This window comes from Epinephelus lanceolatus, chromosome 3 (assembly GCF_041903045.1).
Source record: "Epinephelus lanceolatus isolate andai-2023 chromosome 3, ASM4190304v1, whole genome shotgun sequence".
Classification (NCBI taxonomy): Eukaryota; Metazoa; Chordata; class Actinopteri; order Perciformes; family Serranidae; genus Epinephelus; species Epinephelus lanceolatus.
Window position 1 is genome coordinate 23023390 of NC_135736.1, and position 19063 is coordinate 23042452.

General features: G+C 41.9%; 1 protein-coding gene across 1 annotated transcript; it reads right to left on the reverse strand.

The window, feature by feature from the left end:
- Nucleotides 1-664: 664 nt before the first annotated feature.
- On the reverse strand, nucleotides 665-18157 carry foxk1 (forkhead box K1). The gene is made up of 9 exons (XM_033624045.2): nucleotides 17572-18157; nucleotides 13633-13848; nucleotides 8577-8775; nucleotides 8311-8457; nucleotides 6959-7152; nucleotides 6483-6655; nucleotides 6152-6397; nucleotides 3831-4004; nucleotides 665-2840 (listed from the first exon to the last, which is right to left on the reverse strand). The coding sequence occupies exons 1-9, from the start codon at nucleotides 18015-18017 to the stop codon at nucleotides 2608-2610; spliced, it is 2028 nt and encodes a 675-aa protein (XP_033479936.1). The 5' UTR covers nucleotides 18018-18157; the 3' UTR covers nucleotides 665-2607.
- Nucleotides 18158-19063: the final 906 nt, after the last annotated feature.

Sequence of the window (19063 nt, forward strand, 5' to 3'; positions counted from 1 at the left end):
GGAGTGAGAAAAGCCAAGATTAGGCTGTAACAGGCCGTCACACAAGGCACTGAGGGACTGTTGTTAATGTTTACTAGAGCCGCAACCACGATTATTTATATTATTGATTAATCTGTCAGCTATTCTTCCCATTAATCATTATTTTGTTTGGCCAAAGGTCCAACCCCCTAAAAAGATTAAATTTACAAGTACTAGGAAAAAAAATTAAATCTCAAATTCACATATTGTATTTGATGAAGTTTAACTTGACCAAAACAACTGACTAATCATTTAAGCACTGATATCAGCAGTTGTTACACTGTCTGGTTTACCTGTTGTTTTAATTTCTTCTTATTTACGCAGTAGACGTTAAGATTTCAGTCCAAACATTGTTTTTTTTTCCATCAGCTTTGTTTTACTCTCCACTTTTGATTCTGTGAACTTCTTTGCAGTAACATTTTTGTGCGTTTTAAGGTTTGTATGGCATTGATCTCATGCATGTCTATTCTTCTCTGTTTATTATTTATACTGTTAAAAACGATGGTACTTAAGAATAAAGATTGTTGGATACTTGCATTTCTTTCTGCTCAGAAACCCAAAGTCACCAAATGTAACAACAACAGTAAGACTGGAGACTTACCCAACACGGCTGACACCTGCTCACACGAGAGAGGACAAAGTAATATTTAAGTCAATGAGGAATTTTAATTTGTGCTACACATTTTAACAAATCACAAAAACAGGAACATTTAAAAATACATATACTTCTCTATTTCCAGAATGTTTTTATGTATTGACGACAGCTGTTTTTACATATAGCAAAATATTTTTTCTTTTTTCCAAAATCAGAAAAAATACCTTCTAAATAGCTTTGTCATTTAGCAGATAGAGCAGCATACAATCATTACACATCTTTTTTTTTTGTTTGTTTTTTTGTCTAATGTGCAACAACAATCACTGAAATCTTGCGCAATTTGTGCCTGATTGCCAGCTAAAAATGCGGCCTGTGCGAGGACATTTGGAAAAGCTAAAGGCAGAGTGAGAATGAGAGATTAGAGAGGGGGGAGAAAGTGCTAAAGGATATCTAATTAAGGCAAAGTCTGTCTGTGACAGGAATTGCCAACAGCTTGATGCCTCTGTAGAGACTGTAAAGATAGAAACTGCTCACTGAGGACAGGGAGAGAGGTAGAGTGAGAAAAAGGTTAATGCATTTAGGGGAAACTGAAAGCAAAAGAGTGGGAAGGCAAGAGTAGAAAATATGTCACAAGTACCATACAGAAAGAAGGAAAAAAAAAGACGAGAGCAGTTGAAATTTGTGGTCGTGTGTTGGTCCCGCCCTTCCCCTGATAAAACTGATATAACTACTGATGCAACGTAACTGTCACCATTGTAGTGTTGCCGATCATGTACTGTTAAAGAAGCGCTGTGTTAATCTAAAAAGGTAAAGCTGTCTAAAGGTTAAAATAAAATGACAAAAAAAAGTAGAAATATTTAAGGCTTTAAGGATTATTACAATAATGCTTTTCTGTGCTAAGACAAACAAAACTGTACGCACAGGCTGTTCCATTTCTCCTTTTACCACTACTGAAACAAGAAAAAAAATTAAAACAATCAGTTTGTCTACATTAGGTTAGCTCCACTTCAATCAACTCCAAATAGTTGCCTCTTTTTTTTTTTTTTTGCCCTTCTCTGCCATCCAATCACCCAGATCATCTTGAATCTGAGGAGCTTCACACTGATAAACCAAACTAAGCTGAAGTGAAGCCAACTGCAAAGTCCTGGTTTGTTATTCCTGGATTTCGTCCCATCTCTTCAAGACAATACCCCTTTCTTTTTGTGCTTTACAGAGAAGGCAAGAAGTAAAGACACCTCACATTCTGGTCTCTGCCTTAATATTAACATCTTTCTTTTTTTAAAAGACACAACCAGTTTTTCAGTGAGGATTGCCTTGTAAAGAGTACAATCATATTCTTAACAGTCTCCCAAGCCCCATTCATGGGTACACGCTGCTAAGTCCTCTCTATCTTTCTGTTTCTCGACTGTATGAAATTACACAACATCAATATCAACTCATCATGATCAACTGATCATCACAGTTTCTTCTGTAAATGCCGGCCATTTCAAATCTCTGAACACACTTTCCCTGGTTTTACATCAGGCAGTGACTCTAATCAGAAGTGCAGGAGATGTGGGTTCTTTGGCCTGAGACTGACAGTAACTGATGCATCTGATCTATCAACTCGAGGAACGTTGTGTCTGAGATATCATCCAACATTCACGTAGTAAAAGTAGTGCTGAAATGATTTCAATATGCATAATGCTCTCAGAAGCTTAAAATCCTTTCTCGTGTTGTCAGTGAATGATGGATTACATTAAAAAGATTGTAAAGCTGAAAAAGTCCTGAAAGATTTACTTGCTTTTTACATTCAGAATGCATTTGAAAGTTTGAATGTATTTTTTGACCAAAATATATGTTCCTTACAATTTAATTCCCTTCTGTCGAGAGAGGCTGCCTGTACATTTTTTGGCCGTGTCGGCTGCAGTCATATCAAATGAGTATAAAAGGCGAAGCAGTTAGGGGACCATTAGGAGGCTGTCCATCGGGTACCTGGTAAGAGGCCCTGGGTTTTACTTCCTAGGGTCGTGGGTTTGTGATGTCATGGCAACGATAACGGGCTGCTGAGCGGGTGTGACTTGATGCTGAGGAGATTCAGTCCCAGCCTCGTCCTCCATCTTTGGCCGCTTGGCCTGGGGCTCACCTGGCTGCTCAGCTAAATTTTCTGCACTGGGCTGTCTGCTTACCAGCACTGGAGGGGAGCTGGAGGCCTGAGCAGCCAAGATCTGGAGAGGACTATTCAGGCCTGGAAGGGAAATGAAGAAAAAAGGAAAGTCAGGTGGAGTAATTACCTATATGCCTTAAAGGGAGAGTTCACCACAAACTCAAAAGCACATATTTTCCCTCTTACCCTTGACCCATCAGTCAAGATTGTTTTGGTACAAGTTGCCGAGTGCTGGAGATATCAGCCATAGAGATGTCTGCCCTCTCTCAAGTTTAATGGAACTAGATGGTTCTTGGCCTAAGTGGCTCAAAGTACCAAAAAAATACATTTGAAAAACTCAACAGCAATGTCTCTTTCCAGAAACCATGACCCTGTCACTCAAGATAATCCACAGACCTTGTTGTGAGCAGTTTCGTGAAGGATCTGTTTTCTCTCTACTGAGCTACACCTGCCAACCATATCACAGTGCAGAAGCAAGTGTGCATCTACTGTTAGCTCACCTAGCACTACTGATCGAGTAAATGTTGCAGCTTAGCCGAGGAAGACGCCATTAATGTTTACATCTCACGCTGTCACAAGCATGAGCCTCTCGTCCATGAGTAGATGCACGCTTCCTTCTGCACGGTGATCCAGTTGGCAGGTGTAGTTTGGTAGAAAGAAAAATGTTTTGACATGAAACTGCTCACAACAAGGTCACATGATTTCTGGAAAGAGAGGTTGTTGAGTTTTTCAAATGTATTTTTTGAGCACGTTGAGCACCACAAGCTGAGTGCCATCTGGATCTATTATATTTAAGAGAAGGCAGACGTCTCTATGGCCAACATCTCCAACACTCTGTAACTCACACTGAAGCAATCTTGACTGATAAAAAGCTCTACAAGAGAAAAACTATAGATTTTTAATTTTAGGATGAACTGTCCCTTTAATCTCCTGTCTGTAAATAAACACTTGTACGCAGATTGCATGCCAGTAGTATATTTCTGATCCCCGTCTTCTGAAGTGAGAACATCAGTCTGTATTCATCAGTGTGACTGGTCACTGTGTGAGACAGTGATTGCTGAAAAATCTTACCAGATGCATTAGCAAGGCTGGTTGCTGTGGCAACAGCAGCAGTAGTGTGTTTGCCATTCTGGGTAACAGGACGAACGGGAAGTTGATGTAAACCTAGGGCCAGGTTTCGACCATCGCCGCCCTGCACTGCGCTGTCCACAGTCTGGATCACTCGCTCTCTGTTCAGCTGGGCTTCTGATAGAAACACAAACACACAATTCAAACATGTGAAAGCAAAACCGCCAAAGTGTTTATGGACGTGCACATGTATGATCACTTTGCCAAAAGAATATTTTTAGAAAATGTGGTATTTTAGTTATGTTATTTAAGATTACATTGTAAACAAAGAACTGTCTTCTAACATGCTTGACAAACGACATCTGCGACAGAGAAGTTGCGTTCCTAAAAAACAGTTCAAGTTTATTATCATTTTCATTTCTGATAAATTCTTTTGGGTGAATGGACTTCATCTTATATCTCACTTAGAACACATAACATAAGTCTTTTCTCCTCAGAGACCATTAAACCTGCCAGTTCCTATAGCTAACAGTAATGTACCTAAACATCACTGTGCATACAGAGGTCTCTGACTTGTAATTCTGCTACACATAAGGCTCTACACTGTGGTTGTGTTTCATCAGACAATATGCTCATACTTTTATACCGAAAAGTAACCCATTACCCATCAGTGATAATGGCCTAAATCTGGAGTAGTCCAACTTTTAGGTCCACGCAGTCCATAATACAGTATAACCTCGACACAAAAAGTGGGTGTGCCGGACAGACAGTGGCACTGATCATAATGTTGACAGGTCAAGAATTACAATATGAGCACACAGGGTTCCTTTTTTTTTTTTTTTTTTTAAAGATATTTTTTGGGGCATTTTTAAGCCTTTATTTGATAGGACAGACAAGCGTGAAAGGGGGGGAGAGAGAGGGAGTGACATGCAGCAAAGGGCCACAGGCTGGAGTCGAACCCCGGCCACTGCGGCAACAGCCTTGTACATGGGGCGCCTGCTCTACCACTAAGCCACTGACACCCCAGGGTTCCTTTTTTTACAAGCTTTGAGAACGACCCAAAGCTCCTGCATTAGGGATAACTCGCTCAAGTCACCGACTGACTGATCACACTGACAAGTAATATTTAAACACAGGAAAATATATCTTTATGTCATATATTGAGCAGTGGTGGGTAGCAAAGCATTACAGTAAATGCTTAAATAAATTGCACTTTTAAGAGTAGCTCTTTTGCAGAATACTCTTACCCAAGTACCTCTGCCAAAGATATATGTGCTTCAACACCATGACATTGGGCTATGTACTTCTAGCTACTTTTACTGATACATTTAGCGATGATAAATAAATTTTTTATTCAGCTAAGCTCACACAAGACACCAACTGTCCAACAGAGAGCGATAGCCTCAAAGCCAATCACATCACCGCAGATGAAATGGCAGTTTATGTGACACACACAGTGCAGAATGCATCCAAGCCTCTCTACCAAAACTTGTCTTGGCCACTGTAGACAATGCCTGTGATTACACCAGATGTGCCGACACATCCCAGAAGCGGCTCTCCACTCCTCTCTGCTAGTGACAAAAACTTTTTTTCTTGTTGTTTCATTTCTAGGAATAAATAGTGCTTAACAGCACCTATTTTTCCATTTGTCTGGTTCTGGATATGACACTTGTTGATCATTAATGTGCACTTCACAATTGTTATTACCTGTTAAAGACCTGTTTAAAAGTCCATACATTGATGAAATAAATTGCATTGAATGAAGTGACCCACTACTTGAGTAGTTTTTTTACAAGATACTTTTAACTCTTACTCAAGTAGTTATTTTTATGAGTACTTTTACTTCTACTTGCCAATATAGTTACAGAGTAACAATACTTTTAATTGAGTACTGTTTTTGTTTTCTCTACCTGCCACTGATAATAAGTGACAATCTACGGTTCAATCCGGACTTGGACTTTGGCCCCGGCTCTGATCTATTATTGATAGCTATAATACAAAGTTTAACAATTACTAAACTGGCAAACATTCAGTCAGTCAGCCTGCCAGAGTTCAATCATGCATTTCACATAGGAAAAACATACCATCATCCTAAAAACTTTGAAAAGTTCAAAACAAACATGTGAATGCTTTCATGTAACCAAACGTTCAACTTGATGCAAATAAAATGTGTGGGAGCTGAAAGTAAACACACACTGTTTAAAATATCTTCACAATACTACAAAAAATGCTAAACACAGAGATAAGCCGACCAACGTGTAATAATCAGGAACAAATGCATCATCACATAGCACAAACAAACACAGCACTTTCCATGGCTGTACCTCTGAGCTCACAGTTGCCCTCTGCTCCTCCAACAGAGGGAGCGCTGTACCCATTTGGATGGCTGGAAGTTAGAGGGGCGCTGGTAACCACCCGCACCATGGTGACAGGGGACTGAGTGGGGTTCTGGAGCACGTGGATGGGCTGGACTTGGCCGCCACCACCTGGAACTAAAGCAAGGGCTTTCCCCGGGCCTGAGGGGTGAGGGGGTGCAGCCATGATGACATGCTGACCACTGACTGGAGAGCCTACACAGAGACAGATGCAAATAACAATGTTAGTTTATGTGAAAGCCTTTGTGTGTGTCTTTTAATGTATTGTGTGTAGGCTCACCTGGGGCACTCTGAGAGTACCTGTACTCAGGTACAGATGCCAATTTGTTAGCCAGCTGTTCATGGTGGTCGTGGGAGATAGGAGAGCCCTCCCTGCTCAGACATTCAGGAGTCTGAAGCCCACTGGATGGAGGAGAAAGAAGTCCCTGGTGGGTCGGGGATGCGGGTGCACTCCTGAAAAATAAGGAAAAAGAGGCAGGAGCAAAAGAAAGAGACCAAAAAAGTTAGTTAAGAGACTTGTAGTAACATACAGAGCTCCTTCACTGCCAGTGCCTTCTGCTGAATATATTAACCTAGAAATTAGACTTACTTTGTTCTATCCAATCAAATGATAGCCAGGAGCAGAAGCAGAGAGAAGGGAGAAAGGGTTAACAGAATCAAATCTAAAGCGACAGAGCATGTGTCTGACAGTCGCATGTATATGTGTGTGTGTGTGTATACACCAATGCAGCTGAAGGCCACAGGCGACCCCCTTACCTAGAAGAGAGAGGTCCGAATGGCGTCCTGAAGCAAGCCACCCCTCTTTGCCGTCTTTTCCTGAAGGCTTGCTCCACCAGTTTGCTCTCAGAAGCAGAGTCCACGCGCCAAAAACTCCCTTTCCCTGGCTCATCCTGAGAGCGGGCCACTTTCAGAAAGTAACGGTTGAGAGACAGGTTGTGTCTGATTGAGTTCTGGAGGGGGGCAAAATAAATCATTTTGTCACTGGACAAACAGAACTCAAATGATAGAGCCAATGACCCTAAGCTGGACAAATATTTCAGGACACAATTTCTTTTATTCTGAAATTTGTTACAATAGCTGTAGCTATACAGCTGTTATGTTATGAGTTATGATCAGGCCCAACATAGTTTCTGTCTCAGCCTGACCTGAGCCCCAAACATGGTAGCAGTTTTGAGCCAGAGCCTGACTAAAAACCTGAATTTCCACTGTAAACATTGATTAATTTTTAATATTAAAATTTATTACAAGCTACAGTCAACTAAAGTGTTTTCAGTATGGTTACAGACATTTGTGACACGGTGAAAATTTGTAAATAGCCACTCAGACCACCAGATTGTACAATGGCACGAACTGGACCATTGATAAATTTGGGTTGCTGTTGGTGTATACAATTCAGTTCAGAGCACCACACTCTCAAAGTGGCAGAGCGCACTCTGGAGACAGGGCAACAGAGCGCCCCGGACAGTGAAAGTCAATCTTCACAGTTAATTAAAGGTCCAGTGTGTAGGATGTAGGGGCATCTACTGGCAGATACTATGTATAATATTTGGTTTTCATTAGTTTATAATCATCCCAAAATAAGAATCAATGTCTTTTCATTACCTTAGAATGAGTTGTTTATATCTACATACAGAGCTGATCCTACTCCACAGAGTTCATCCTGTTGTTTCTACAGTAGCCCAGAGCGGACAAATCAAACACCGGCTCCAGAAAGGGCCATTCACATTGTTGCATCGGCCACCGTAGTCCTCCAACATGTTTGGCACATGGGAGAAGTTTTAATTCTACAACATCACTGCTAGATGCCACTACAGACTACAACCTTGACCTTTAACTCATATGGGAATAGAACGTTTTGACACCAGGAAATTTGCGGGAACCCGATTCAATTCAAGCCTGAGGAAATGTTAAGAAGTCGTGGCCCAGCCTGAACCTGGTGGGTTGGATCAGACCCAATCGGGTTCTGGCAGAAAATCAAAGCTCTAAATCATATAACCATAATCTTTTGTTACTGAGCTAACCTCCCCAAACTGTGTGGCCAAAGTTTAGACTGTCGCTGCAAACCATGGAAAGCCATTAACAGTCAGTTCAAGACAAATAGACCCTACCTGCCAGCCCTTGTCTGCAGTGCGATAGTAGGGGTAGTGTTTGGTGATGTGGGCGTAGATGCCACTGAGAGTCAGCTGTTTGTCCGGGGCAGAAGAGATGGCCTGGACGATCAGCTGTGCATAGGAATAAGGTGGCTTGGACTCATCCTGGACAAACGAAACAAAAGAATCAACATCCACACGTCCTGAAGCACATACTGTACAAGCTTTGAAAGTTAAAAATGATTTAAGGCAGTTAAGTAATTTTGATGTAACTGTGTTTTCACCTTGGGGCTGTCTCCACCAGCTGACTCCCCCCGCTGCTCACTTCCTCCACCTCTCTGCTCAGCAATGCTTCGTCTCTGCTCAGAAACAGCCTTGGCTGCATATTCAGCTGCTAACTGGAGATCAGAGGTCACGTTGCGTCCATAGCGATACCCTGATGACCCTGCCCCTCGTGGACTAGCCGGACAGGAGTTAGGAACACTGGAGAAGAGAGGAAAGTGTCTGTGTTAATTGCTTAAAGTGATTGCTTAAGGCCACTTCTGAAAGCAACATAGGTACCAGGTAACAAAAAAACAGGAAAAAGATTGATTTAATCCCCTTTTTAATGAATAAGCAATCACTGTAGCTGTTATGTTAACTAAACAGCATTATGCAGTCATTTAGTAGCTTCTCCCTGGACAACATCTCTGCAGAGTCTCACTAGGGGTACATCTTGGGACAAATGTATGTACATAAACATGCACTAGGAGAGGTCAACTTAATAAAAAATTAACCTATCAAGACAAAATTCAACTCTGCTTTACTCCAGCAGAGGTATATTATAAATGTCAACATCTAACATCCCTTTGTCGCCCCATAACAAAGCCAAAAAAAAAGGGATAAAATCACCAATAATTGTAAACATACAAAAATAAATACTGACTGGTGACCAGAACACACCACAACATGGAGGCCAAACAATGGCACACAAATACAAGGAGGAAGTAAAGCTGTGGTCATTTCTATCACATCCACATCTCAATTTCAACATTTCACTAAGCGCTAAGAAAATACTGACAAAAATACAAGACACTACAAAAAATGCTTATTCATAATTTTTAGGAAACCTTGATTGGACTGCAAGAAATCGACACAAATGAATCTGCAAAATCCTTACATCTTCCTGATGATTTAATTGTCTTTTAATTTGAATTATCTGGTGCAGTTTTAAACTATTATACATAATCAGTGACAAATTTAATATAACAGTACAATTTCTCCGACACACACACGAGAACTACATTTGGAAAAATGATTGCAGCTCAGAGGCAGGGCGTTCTAAGCACATGAAGTGATCATAAAACACACAACAATGAGCAAAAATACTCAAAAGTATGTTAATTATTAACCAGGTTTTATCTGGTGCTGTTGAGAGACAAAACACAAGGAAAACCCAGTCACTTACACAACACACACCTGCTTCTGTTAGTACAGTAAACACTGGTTTCTGGGAGAGTCAGTGTGCTTTGATTTGCCTTTGGCAACAGAGAGCCACGGATACAGAGATAGTAACACACACACACACACACACACACACATATACACAGAGGGAGAGAGAGAATATGTTTGTATTTTTTGGCTGGGGAAACTAGGCTGCAGCCTGCAGGCTCTGTTGTGAAAGTGGCTTTGTAAGCTCAGCATTGAAAAATGAATGAAGACTACCAGAAACTTCTAATGTTGCTCCGGGACATCTTAAGTATTAAAGCATGATTATATCTAGAAATCTACATCCTTTAACTTCATTAAAACTTATATGTGTTGTAATGAGGGAGAAAGAGTTCTTCTTTGATTTCTTCTGAGGCTGTTACAACAACCATTTCACCCCGTCTGCATGTGTACACGGGCCGGCAGTACAAGTGTGAATATTGGCAGGGGCAGAAGAATGTTATTGTATACAGCTCATTTATGTTGCCAAACAGGAAAAGTGACTCTTACCACCCTGTGCAGAGACACTGCTGGCGTTTAAGTGGGAGCACATGCTTTCGACCAGTACTCCTCTGTTGTACGTACTGCATGTGGATACTGTTAAAGAAGGTGGCACAACAATCTGCCCGAAAAAGGCCACAGTGAAAGTGGTGCAGAGATGTATGAGCAAGCGTCTTACTCTGTGTGTGTGTTGTGCGTGTGCGTGTCCACGTGCAAGAGAACAGGAGCTAAAGGCTGAGTGGGGGGGGGGGGGGGGGGGGGGCTCTGAAAAGGAAACCACGAATGGACGGAAAAACGGCCCACAGGCAAAACAATCTGCCCGATAGCCAATCATGCGCCTCGAAGCTGCAGCCATTCCATATAAGGCAGGCACACACAGGCTGACATTGGTGGGGATGTGTGATGTAGAAACCAACACAGGCCACCAGAGGGCACGCTGTGCACCGCCACGCTTGCCAGGCGCACATGCTGTATGCATTTATAGAGCAGTGATTTTCAAACATGTGCTATCACAGCTCACTGGAGTGCAGATTCCCATCTCAACAGAAACACTGCAGCAGCTGATGAGAACACCTTCAACCAGAGAGGAGATTATCAGTGGAAATGAGCTGATATAGCGTGTGATTGGACAAAAAGACTGCAGGCCTTTGGCTCACAATTAAACATGAGTAAACCAAAGGAAATAAAGCCTCACATATTTGCAGCAGCATACACATGAGGAAACATGTACAGACCCAAAACCTGCTGAGAAGGTAAATCAACTCATAACAGACCTAAAACACCTAGTGTGTAATCAATCACACGACATGCAAAGACACAACTGAGTCATGCAGTGCTTTTTTGTAAATTGGGTTTTGGTCCAGATGAATGTCCCTCCATCACTGCTCCTGTTGTGGCCTGTTCTCTAAACCTTCTTTTTAAACTGGGCCACCTTAACAGGGCTCCACTTCTCGACGCACACATTTAACAGTTGATAACTGTGATATCAAAGTCTGTACGATTGCCCCATTCAACACACATTTCTCACGTGGCTGCTGAACAGAAATAAAAAGAGACTCAGTCCAACCCCTAAAAAAGAATTTTGTAGTGGTGTTGTAAGGTGCTGTAGTGAGAATAGAATTTCCAATCAACCCAAAACAAGGCTCTCGTAGCTACCAAAAAATCCGAGAGACAAGTACTTGCATTAAAGTGTAAAATGGAATTTACTGATATTCAATTTGTAGTGCAAATTATAAACAGCATGACTGAATTAATATGCTGCAACAAATGTTTGTCTTCATGACAGCTTAATCTGCCAAATGTTTTTTTTTTTTTTTTTTAATGTGTAAAAAGTGCAGATTATCATTTTCTACCTCCTAAGGTGATGTCATCAGATCACAACTGTCAATTTACTATCACGCAAGGAAAGGAAAATCAGTAAATCCTCAAACTGACGAAGCTGGAATCAGGGAGTAATGTGTTTTGCTTATTAAGTTACAGTTGATCAATTATTAAAACAGCTGGCAATGACTTTTTGTCAGTAGACTAATCAAATTCACTTACTGTAATGATATCCTTTATTTAAACTCACAACTGGAGACTATATCAATACATACATTAAAGCTCAGCCAGATTAGCACTGAACTGAAAAGCTATTTATTAGAAATACTGTAGCTTCAAAATACTTCACAATTAAAAAACAGTGGAGATCAAATTGTACAACAGAAAGAGACGTTTATTAGCATTAGCGTACGACTAGTCTCGCTCACCAGACCTTTCTCAAGAAAAGAACTGTCTGGCTGGGCCGACTCTCACTTTGAGATTGGAGAAAAAACACCCCGGCTGCTTGTACTTCTTTCAACCAATCACAATCATTCTGGGCGGTGCCACAGCAACAGTGCGCTTGCAAAAATATTGCCGGGGGGAAACAGGTTTTGGTGTAACACACCCACAAAAATATCACCTACAGGACGCGAACCATGGCAGAAAAATGGCTACATTCCCGCAAGATCAAACACCACAAAAGGTAGTAAAGGACGTGTTGAAAACGGTTGAAAACTGCTACACAACTGGAGGTGGTAGGGTGGGACTTCAGCAGGTGGCTCGTTCCGTCCAATGAGAGGCTGATCTCTGCAGCGAACTTCCACCCACTCAGACTCACGTACGACTGGATAGAGACATTTGAGAGTGGCTCACAACTGCTATATGGAAGCAATGCTATTGGTCAGAGCACCTTATTATTTCGACAGTCAAAGTTCACCAAATACTAACCAATAACCATCAATCCAAAAAAAAAAAAAAAAACTTGAATCAATGACCCTCGGACAGTTAATTCAAGGTTACACCCATGTCTGCGACATTAATGCATCACATACATTTCCCGACGTTGAGTAATGTCTAGGTTGACCTTTGACGTTTTGGATAATAAATCTCATCACTTCATTATTATATCCTATTAGACATTTGTGTCAAGTTTTGTCATTATTGGCATATGAATTCTTGAGTTATGGCCAAAAACATGTTTTGTGAGGTCACAGTGACCTTAACCTTTGACATTCAACAAAATTCTAAGCAGTTTATTCTTTAGTCCAAGTGGACGTTTGTGTCAAATTTGAAGAAATTCCCTTTAGGGTTCTTTTGAGATGAGGGATGCAAGGTTACACTAACCTTTGACCTATGATCACCACAATCTAATCACTTCATCGTTGAGTCCAAGTGAATGTTTGTGCCAAATCTGAAGAAACTCCCTCAAGCTGTCCTTGATAAATTGCATTCACAAGAATAAGATGGATGCAAGGTCACAACAACCTTGACCTTTGATCCTTGTCCAGCAAAATCTAATCAGCTCATCCTCAAGTCCAAGTGAACATTTGTGCCAAAATTTAAGAAACTCCCTTAAGGCGTTCTTGAGATATTGCGTTCACAAATGAGACAGACAAGGTCACAGTGACCTTGAACTTTGACCATCAATCATCTCCATCAGTTCATCGTTGAGTCCAAGCAGACATTTGTGCAAAATTTATGGAAACTCCCTTCAGCCCAAAAACATAATGCCTCTGGCCACGGCTGTTGCCAGCGCGGAAGCATAAAAACGTTGCCATGGTAAATATTTTTCTGTTTTTTTGTTGCTAAATATCCTCTGTATGAACTGAAATGTATTGATAGTGCTTTTTTTTTTTTTTAACATTACATGATGTCTTAATGACCTAAATGTTACTCCTAATTATAGTGTATAGATTTCAAATTTGGCAGATAATGTTTTTGAACTGGAAGACAAAAAATGAATAAATACTTGCCTACCACAGTGGCAGGCAGTTAAAAAAGTTCATTTCAGACCCTGCCTGCTGGGGTTCATATCATTGTGTGTGTGTGTGTTTGTGGGTCGCTCCTTACCTGATTGTGCCAGTGGGCGAGGGCAGCGGAGAGCCAAATGCCCTGATGTGCTCTTCATGCTGCTGCATTGTGGGAATGCTGATTTTGAGAGGGGAAATATGGGGAAGAAGCGGGCGAGGGGGAAGAGAGGGCTGCTCCCTCTCTCTGTGCTCCTCAGGCTCCAGGAGTGACATGAACTGGATCTTGATCACCGTACTGGGAAAACGAAACACACACCTAGATGGCAGGACGGCAGAAAGGAGAGATGGTGGAGGCCACAAGACAGGAGAAACGAGAAACAGAGACAACACTTAATTAGTTCATTCTCACCTCTACAATACTGAACATCTAAGCATTATAACATTACTCTACAGTGACTGTTCTGGAGCTTTTAGTAATATCACATGACCTTCCTCAGAAAATGGAGGTTGCCCAGGTGACACAGAAATGTATGTTAAGATTTTAATTTTTCTGAGTTCTTTTACAGTATCTTAAATCGCTTTATGTAAATATTTTGTGAAAGCACCGATAGTCAACCCTACAATATCAATATTAATGCATTTGGTCACAAATATTGTGATACCTGATTTTCACCATATCGCTCCCAGCCCTTTTTTCAAGTTACAAATAGTGGTGTGTAACAAGTCTGCTACAAGTGACAAAAGGCTTGTCGTTTATTTAGAAATAATAAATCATATCATTAAGCAAAGACACTCTCCCTTTAACTATAGGGGTTTGTTTCTAATACAAACATTATCTTCAGTCAACACCTTCCGTGGATAAGAAACTAGGCTGGCCTGACACAACACCCGCTAGCCTGAATTTCCTCTTCTTTTAGCAGGTCTGGACAACTGCCTCAGGAAAAGCGGGGATCAGTCCAGGCCCAAGTTAGTTCAAGACTAAACAAAGCTCCCGAAGATAATTATGTGTGTGAGGGATTCAGTAAATGTTTTACAATGGAACCATAATGACTAATGTAAATAGTTTTGATATTTCCTAGCAGGTTCAGGCAGCAAAGCTGTATATTCAGTGCAGTTAAGTCTTTGTGACTGCAACCATCATATCTGCCCAAATATGATGATTGTATCTTTGAGCAAGAAACCAAATCATTGCTAATTCTAGGGGTGCTGAGCTCAGGCTCCCATGGAGATGAACAGTTAACAAAAAAAGTATCCACACAGGACTGCAAACGTGTTGTAAGCAGTTTCAGACAGTTAAACCAGCCTGTGTCCTATCGTTTCTCTATAATTTGTCTTCTGAAAAATTGCAGCTATCAATCTAATAGTGGACCCATGCACAGTCTGCTCGCAGCTGTCTGGGCCTACAGCAGGCCATCCTCAACAACTGACTGTCCATACGAGAGGCGCAGTAGTGAAAGAAGACAGAGAGCTATGGTAACTCCAAAGGAGCTTCAGGGTTCCACAGCTGAGATGGCAGAGACTGTGCAGGCCCAGCTGTACAACAGAGTAGCAAAGAAAAAGCCACTGTTCAAAGAACTCACATGACATTTTGAATAGTGTTAGTGCTAAAGAGCATGTGAGAGACTCTGAGACAAAGTGGAAGAAGATTCAGTAGTTTAATGGGACCATAGATAAGCTTCTTTGCCATCATACTGAGTACTCCCCCTTAGACACATCACAAACATTATACTGTATGTATGCTTCACTGCTGCAGGACAATGGAGGCTTGAGAAGGTGGGAGGGTTAATAAAATGCAAAAAAATACAAAAACGGAGTCATGAAGAAAATTTGCAGCTTGCAGGAGAACTATGAGCCCAGAGAAGTGCTTTGACAAGACAATGACCCCAAATATTACGACAAGCCGATGAATAACTTAAAGAAGCTCTATATGATTTTCAGAGTGCATCTATGATTGAACGGTTATGTGCACACGGCTCTCAACATGAAGGTGGTTGAGCCAGTGGCTATCAGCTAACAGCCCTAACAGCCAATCAGTTCTAAGGGGTGCAACAGTGCTGACAGAGCTAACGGTGTTAACCAGGAGGGAACCAGAGGGTGGGCACTACACTTCCCTTGATGACAACATTCCAATATCAGGTTTAACCACCATATAAGCGTAGTGCAAAGCAGTCACAATGAGCTAGCCACTGGGATACACACACTGGACTCACATGCACACCAGCTGGACCGTCTACCACAGCAAAGAACAGCGGCGAGTTTACAACATACACATAGGCAGTGTGACTTTACTCTTGGCTCAGGACGACATTACTTCACTGTATCTTAACATAGGACATAGTTGATTGTTGCTAGATTCATGTTTCGAATATCACACAGAGCTACTTTAAAAACGACAGACCTCAGCCTGATGTGAAATGAGGCAGGAGATGACACATCACAGCTCACTCAGGGTTCCAGTAAACTTGACAGAGCTTGAGAGGTTCTGCATAGAGAGCTAAGAATAACTGGCAGTCTCCAGATGAATAAGAAGATTATAAGCCACAGATTCAACGCTGTAATTTTAGCCAAAGGTGCCTCTACTGAAGTTTGACTTTAGGTGGTGGTTGTGCTGTATTTATACTGTCATCAATCTGCAGAGCTTTTAAAGCATCTCTCTGCTAAGCACTGACTAATTAATTGTCTTCTTCTACATTTGCAGAGGTCCCAGACTTAGCTCAGCACAGTTTTCCAGCTCGCTTTGTAATCCTGAGACAGGCCCCAGAGCCAGAGTAACACATGTCAACATGGCTGTGTTGGATATGGCCTTGGTTTGCGAGTCCTGTGTTTACTCCATGTGCTCCTGCAATGAGGATGTCATTTTAGCCTGCACTTCCTGTTCAATGCCAGACACACCCCCAAACAGTCTTGACAGCCAATCAGGGAGGATTGGGGCACCCCACCCCCACTCCCCACCCCCACCCCCTCAACCACCTCCTCCCGATCCACCCTGTGATTGACACACACATACACAAAACCAAAAGCTCCAATTTTTCGGATTGCCACTGTATTCAACGACCCAGTGGATACAAGAATATTTTGCTTTGACAGTGGTGCAGTAACAGTTAAAAGAAAACCCATATTCAAACACCAGATGGTTCCTCTTGATACAAAAAAAAACAAAAAACAACGCAATTCAAGTTACAGTACAAAACAAACACCTCTCCTCACAAGTCTCATGAACTGAGCTGTCGGGTGCGTTTGTTTACATTAATGTTAACGTGACGGCGACACGTTGGCTGGCAGCTTCACGACTAGCTTACATTATCGCCAAAATAATCGCCCTGAAACTGCCGAGACACGACTTTAACCAGCAGTCAGGAAACATTAGTGTAAAAAACATTCAAGCAAGGTCCACTACAACACGACGATGTGCGAAATAGCACAGGAACCATGTTTTTTGACATGTGCTAACTAGTTTGCGCCATAGCTTCTCGGTAGGCCAAATGAAGCCAAGTTAGCTAACGGCTAAAACTAACGTTAGCTGTTTTAATTCACTGGACTATAAAGTGGTGTTGAGGTAAACTAGAAGGGACAATGACAGTTCCACAACTCGGGTGAAAACATACTGGCTTGTTATGTTACAGCTTCACTCTCCAAACCGAGGTTGCAGTGCACTCATATGAAGCGACACCAGATCACTCCAAATCAAACCACTCTGATTAGGGGTGTTATGACAAACTTTGTAACCCCGTCACAATCTGGTTCTCCCGTCTGACAGTAACTTGCATTATGAATTTGGAAAACTAGAACAGCCACCAAACTATCAACAGTTATAAGTTATGTGTTAATTTTCTAGATGTTGTTTTAAAGTTTGACTCAATCGTTTGGTGTCCTGTAATGGTGGAAATAGGATTCTAAGGGGATACAAAACATATCATGACACCGCCTTCACGTCAGTTTGACCGTTAGTTAGCTTAACGCATACGTTGTAAAGTTTGACTAGCACCGTGTTACCATAATTAGCCTGTCGGTAGCTGCTATGCTAACTGACTGCACTCACTCTCTTGGTAGCGGCAGCGGCGGCGCCCCCCTCCGCTGAAACACTCCGTCAACGAACACGCCATTCTTGCCCAAACACCGGAGGGAGAACCCGTTCGCCTCGTCGTAGGTGATCTGCAGGTGTCGCCGTGAAATGAAGCTCGAGTGACCCATGTTGATGTCCACGGAGCCGTGAGACGAGTTCCGGCCTATGGTGACCGTTCTCTGGCGCATCACAAACTCAAAGTCCCGGCCCTCGAGTCTGGCCAGGGCCTGCGGAGGAGGACAAGCGAGGCGCACGGGAAACATCCCGGCGTCGGAGCGGGCATCCATCACCGGAGGACCCAAGAGGGCGAGCGAGGGCTGGTGATAGGCGTGCGAGGTCACCGCGACGCGCACGGGACTGCATGGTGCCGACTGTAGAGCAAGCAGGGCTCGCGCTCCGGTGTCGTCCCGGTAGTCTGCCATCTTCTATCGGAGGGTCAACACACTCACACGCACACACACACACTTTACTTCTCGCACACACTAAGTTGCAACGTGAGAGTTTTCGGCCAGGGCACTTGTTCGCTCCGTGGCTGTCGGAACAACATGGAGTCCGAGGCGGTGCAAGAACCGGACCGGAGTCCCCGCAGGAACGGGACTGATGCTGCGTTCAGGGCCTCTTCGTAAGCGGCGTAACTCAACAGTTACAGCAGGACCGGCGTGGCTGGTTGGCGAGAAGCTGCTCATTCACAACAAAGTCAAAGAAATATCATACAAAAATCTGTCATAATTTATATCCGGCAAAACCCCCTGGAGAGATTTAAATTAAACATAGACTATAACTGTGATTTTTGCCAAACAGAACCAGAAACCATTATCCACCTCTTTTATCAGTGCTCATACAGTAAAAACCTCTGGACTCATATACAAAACCTAATCCATAACAAAAACGGACACAGGATCGGCCTCCAGGAAAGCCACATCCTCTTTCACTTTGAAAACCCCTCCATACCTCACGACCTATCCCTCTTGTTACGGACTATCATCATGCTGGGCAAATTTCACATTCACAAAACAAAATGGGCAAAGAAAAAACCAAATGGAAAATACTTTGAAAATGAACTCAAACAATACTTTAATACAATAACAACATCATCAAACAACAAAGCCATAAAAATATCAGACTTGTTTATCAAATACTTAAAATTCCCTGATTTAATATAAAATGTGTTTATATTATTTAACTTCACCCTCTTCTGCTCACAATATGGATGAATATGGTTTGTTACTTTATATATATGTTTGTAATACTGCCTTTACATGACTCTTTGTGTTTACACTGTAATTTGATTAAGTTGATGTTTGCATTTTGTGTTATTTCCTATGATCACTTTCAGTTAACACTCTATAACCTCCTTGTGTTGATTAAAAAAAAAAAAAAAGTTACAGCAGGACCGTCTTCATGATATAATCATTCAAAAAATCACATAAATGTCTTCTCTTGGCTAAACGTTTATATTTAATAAATG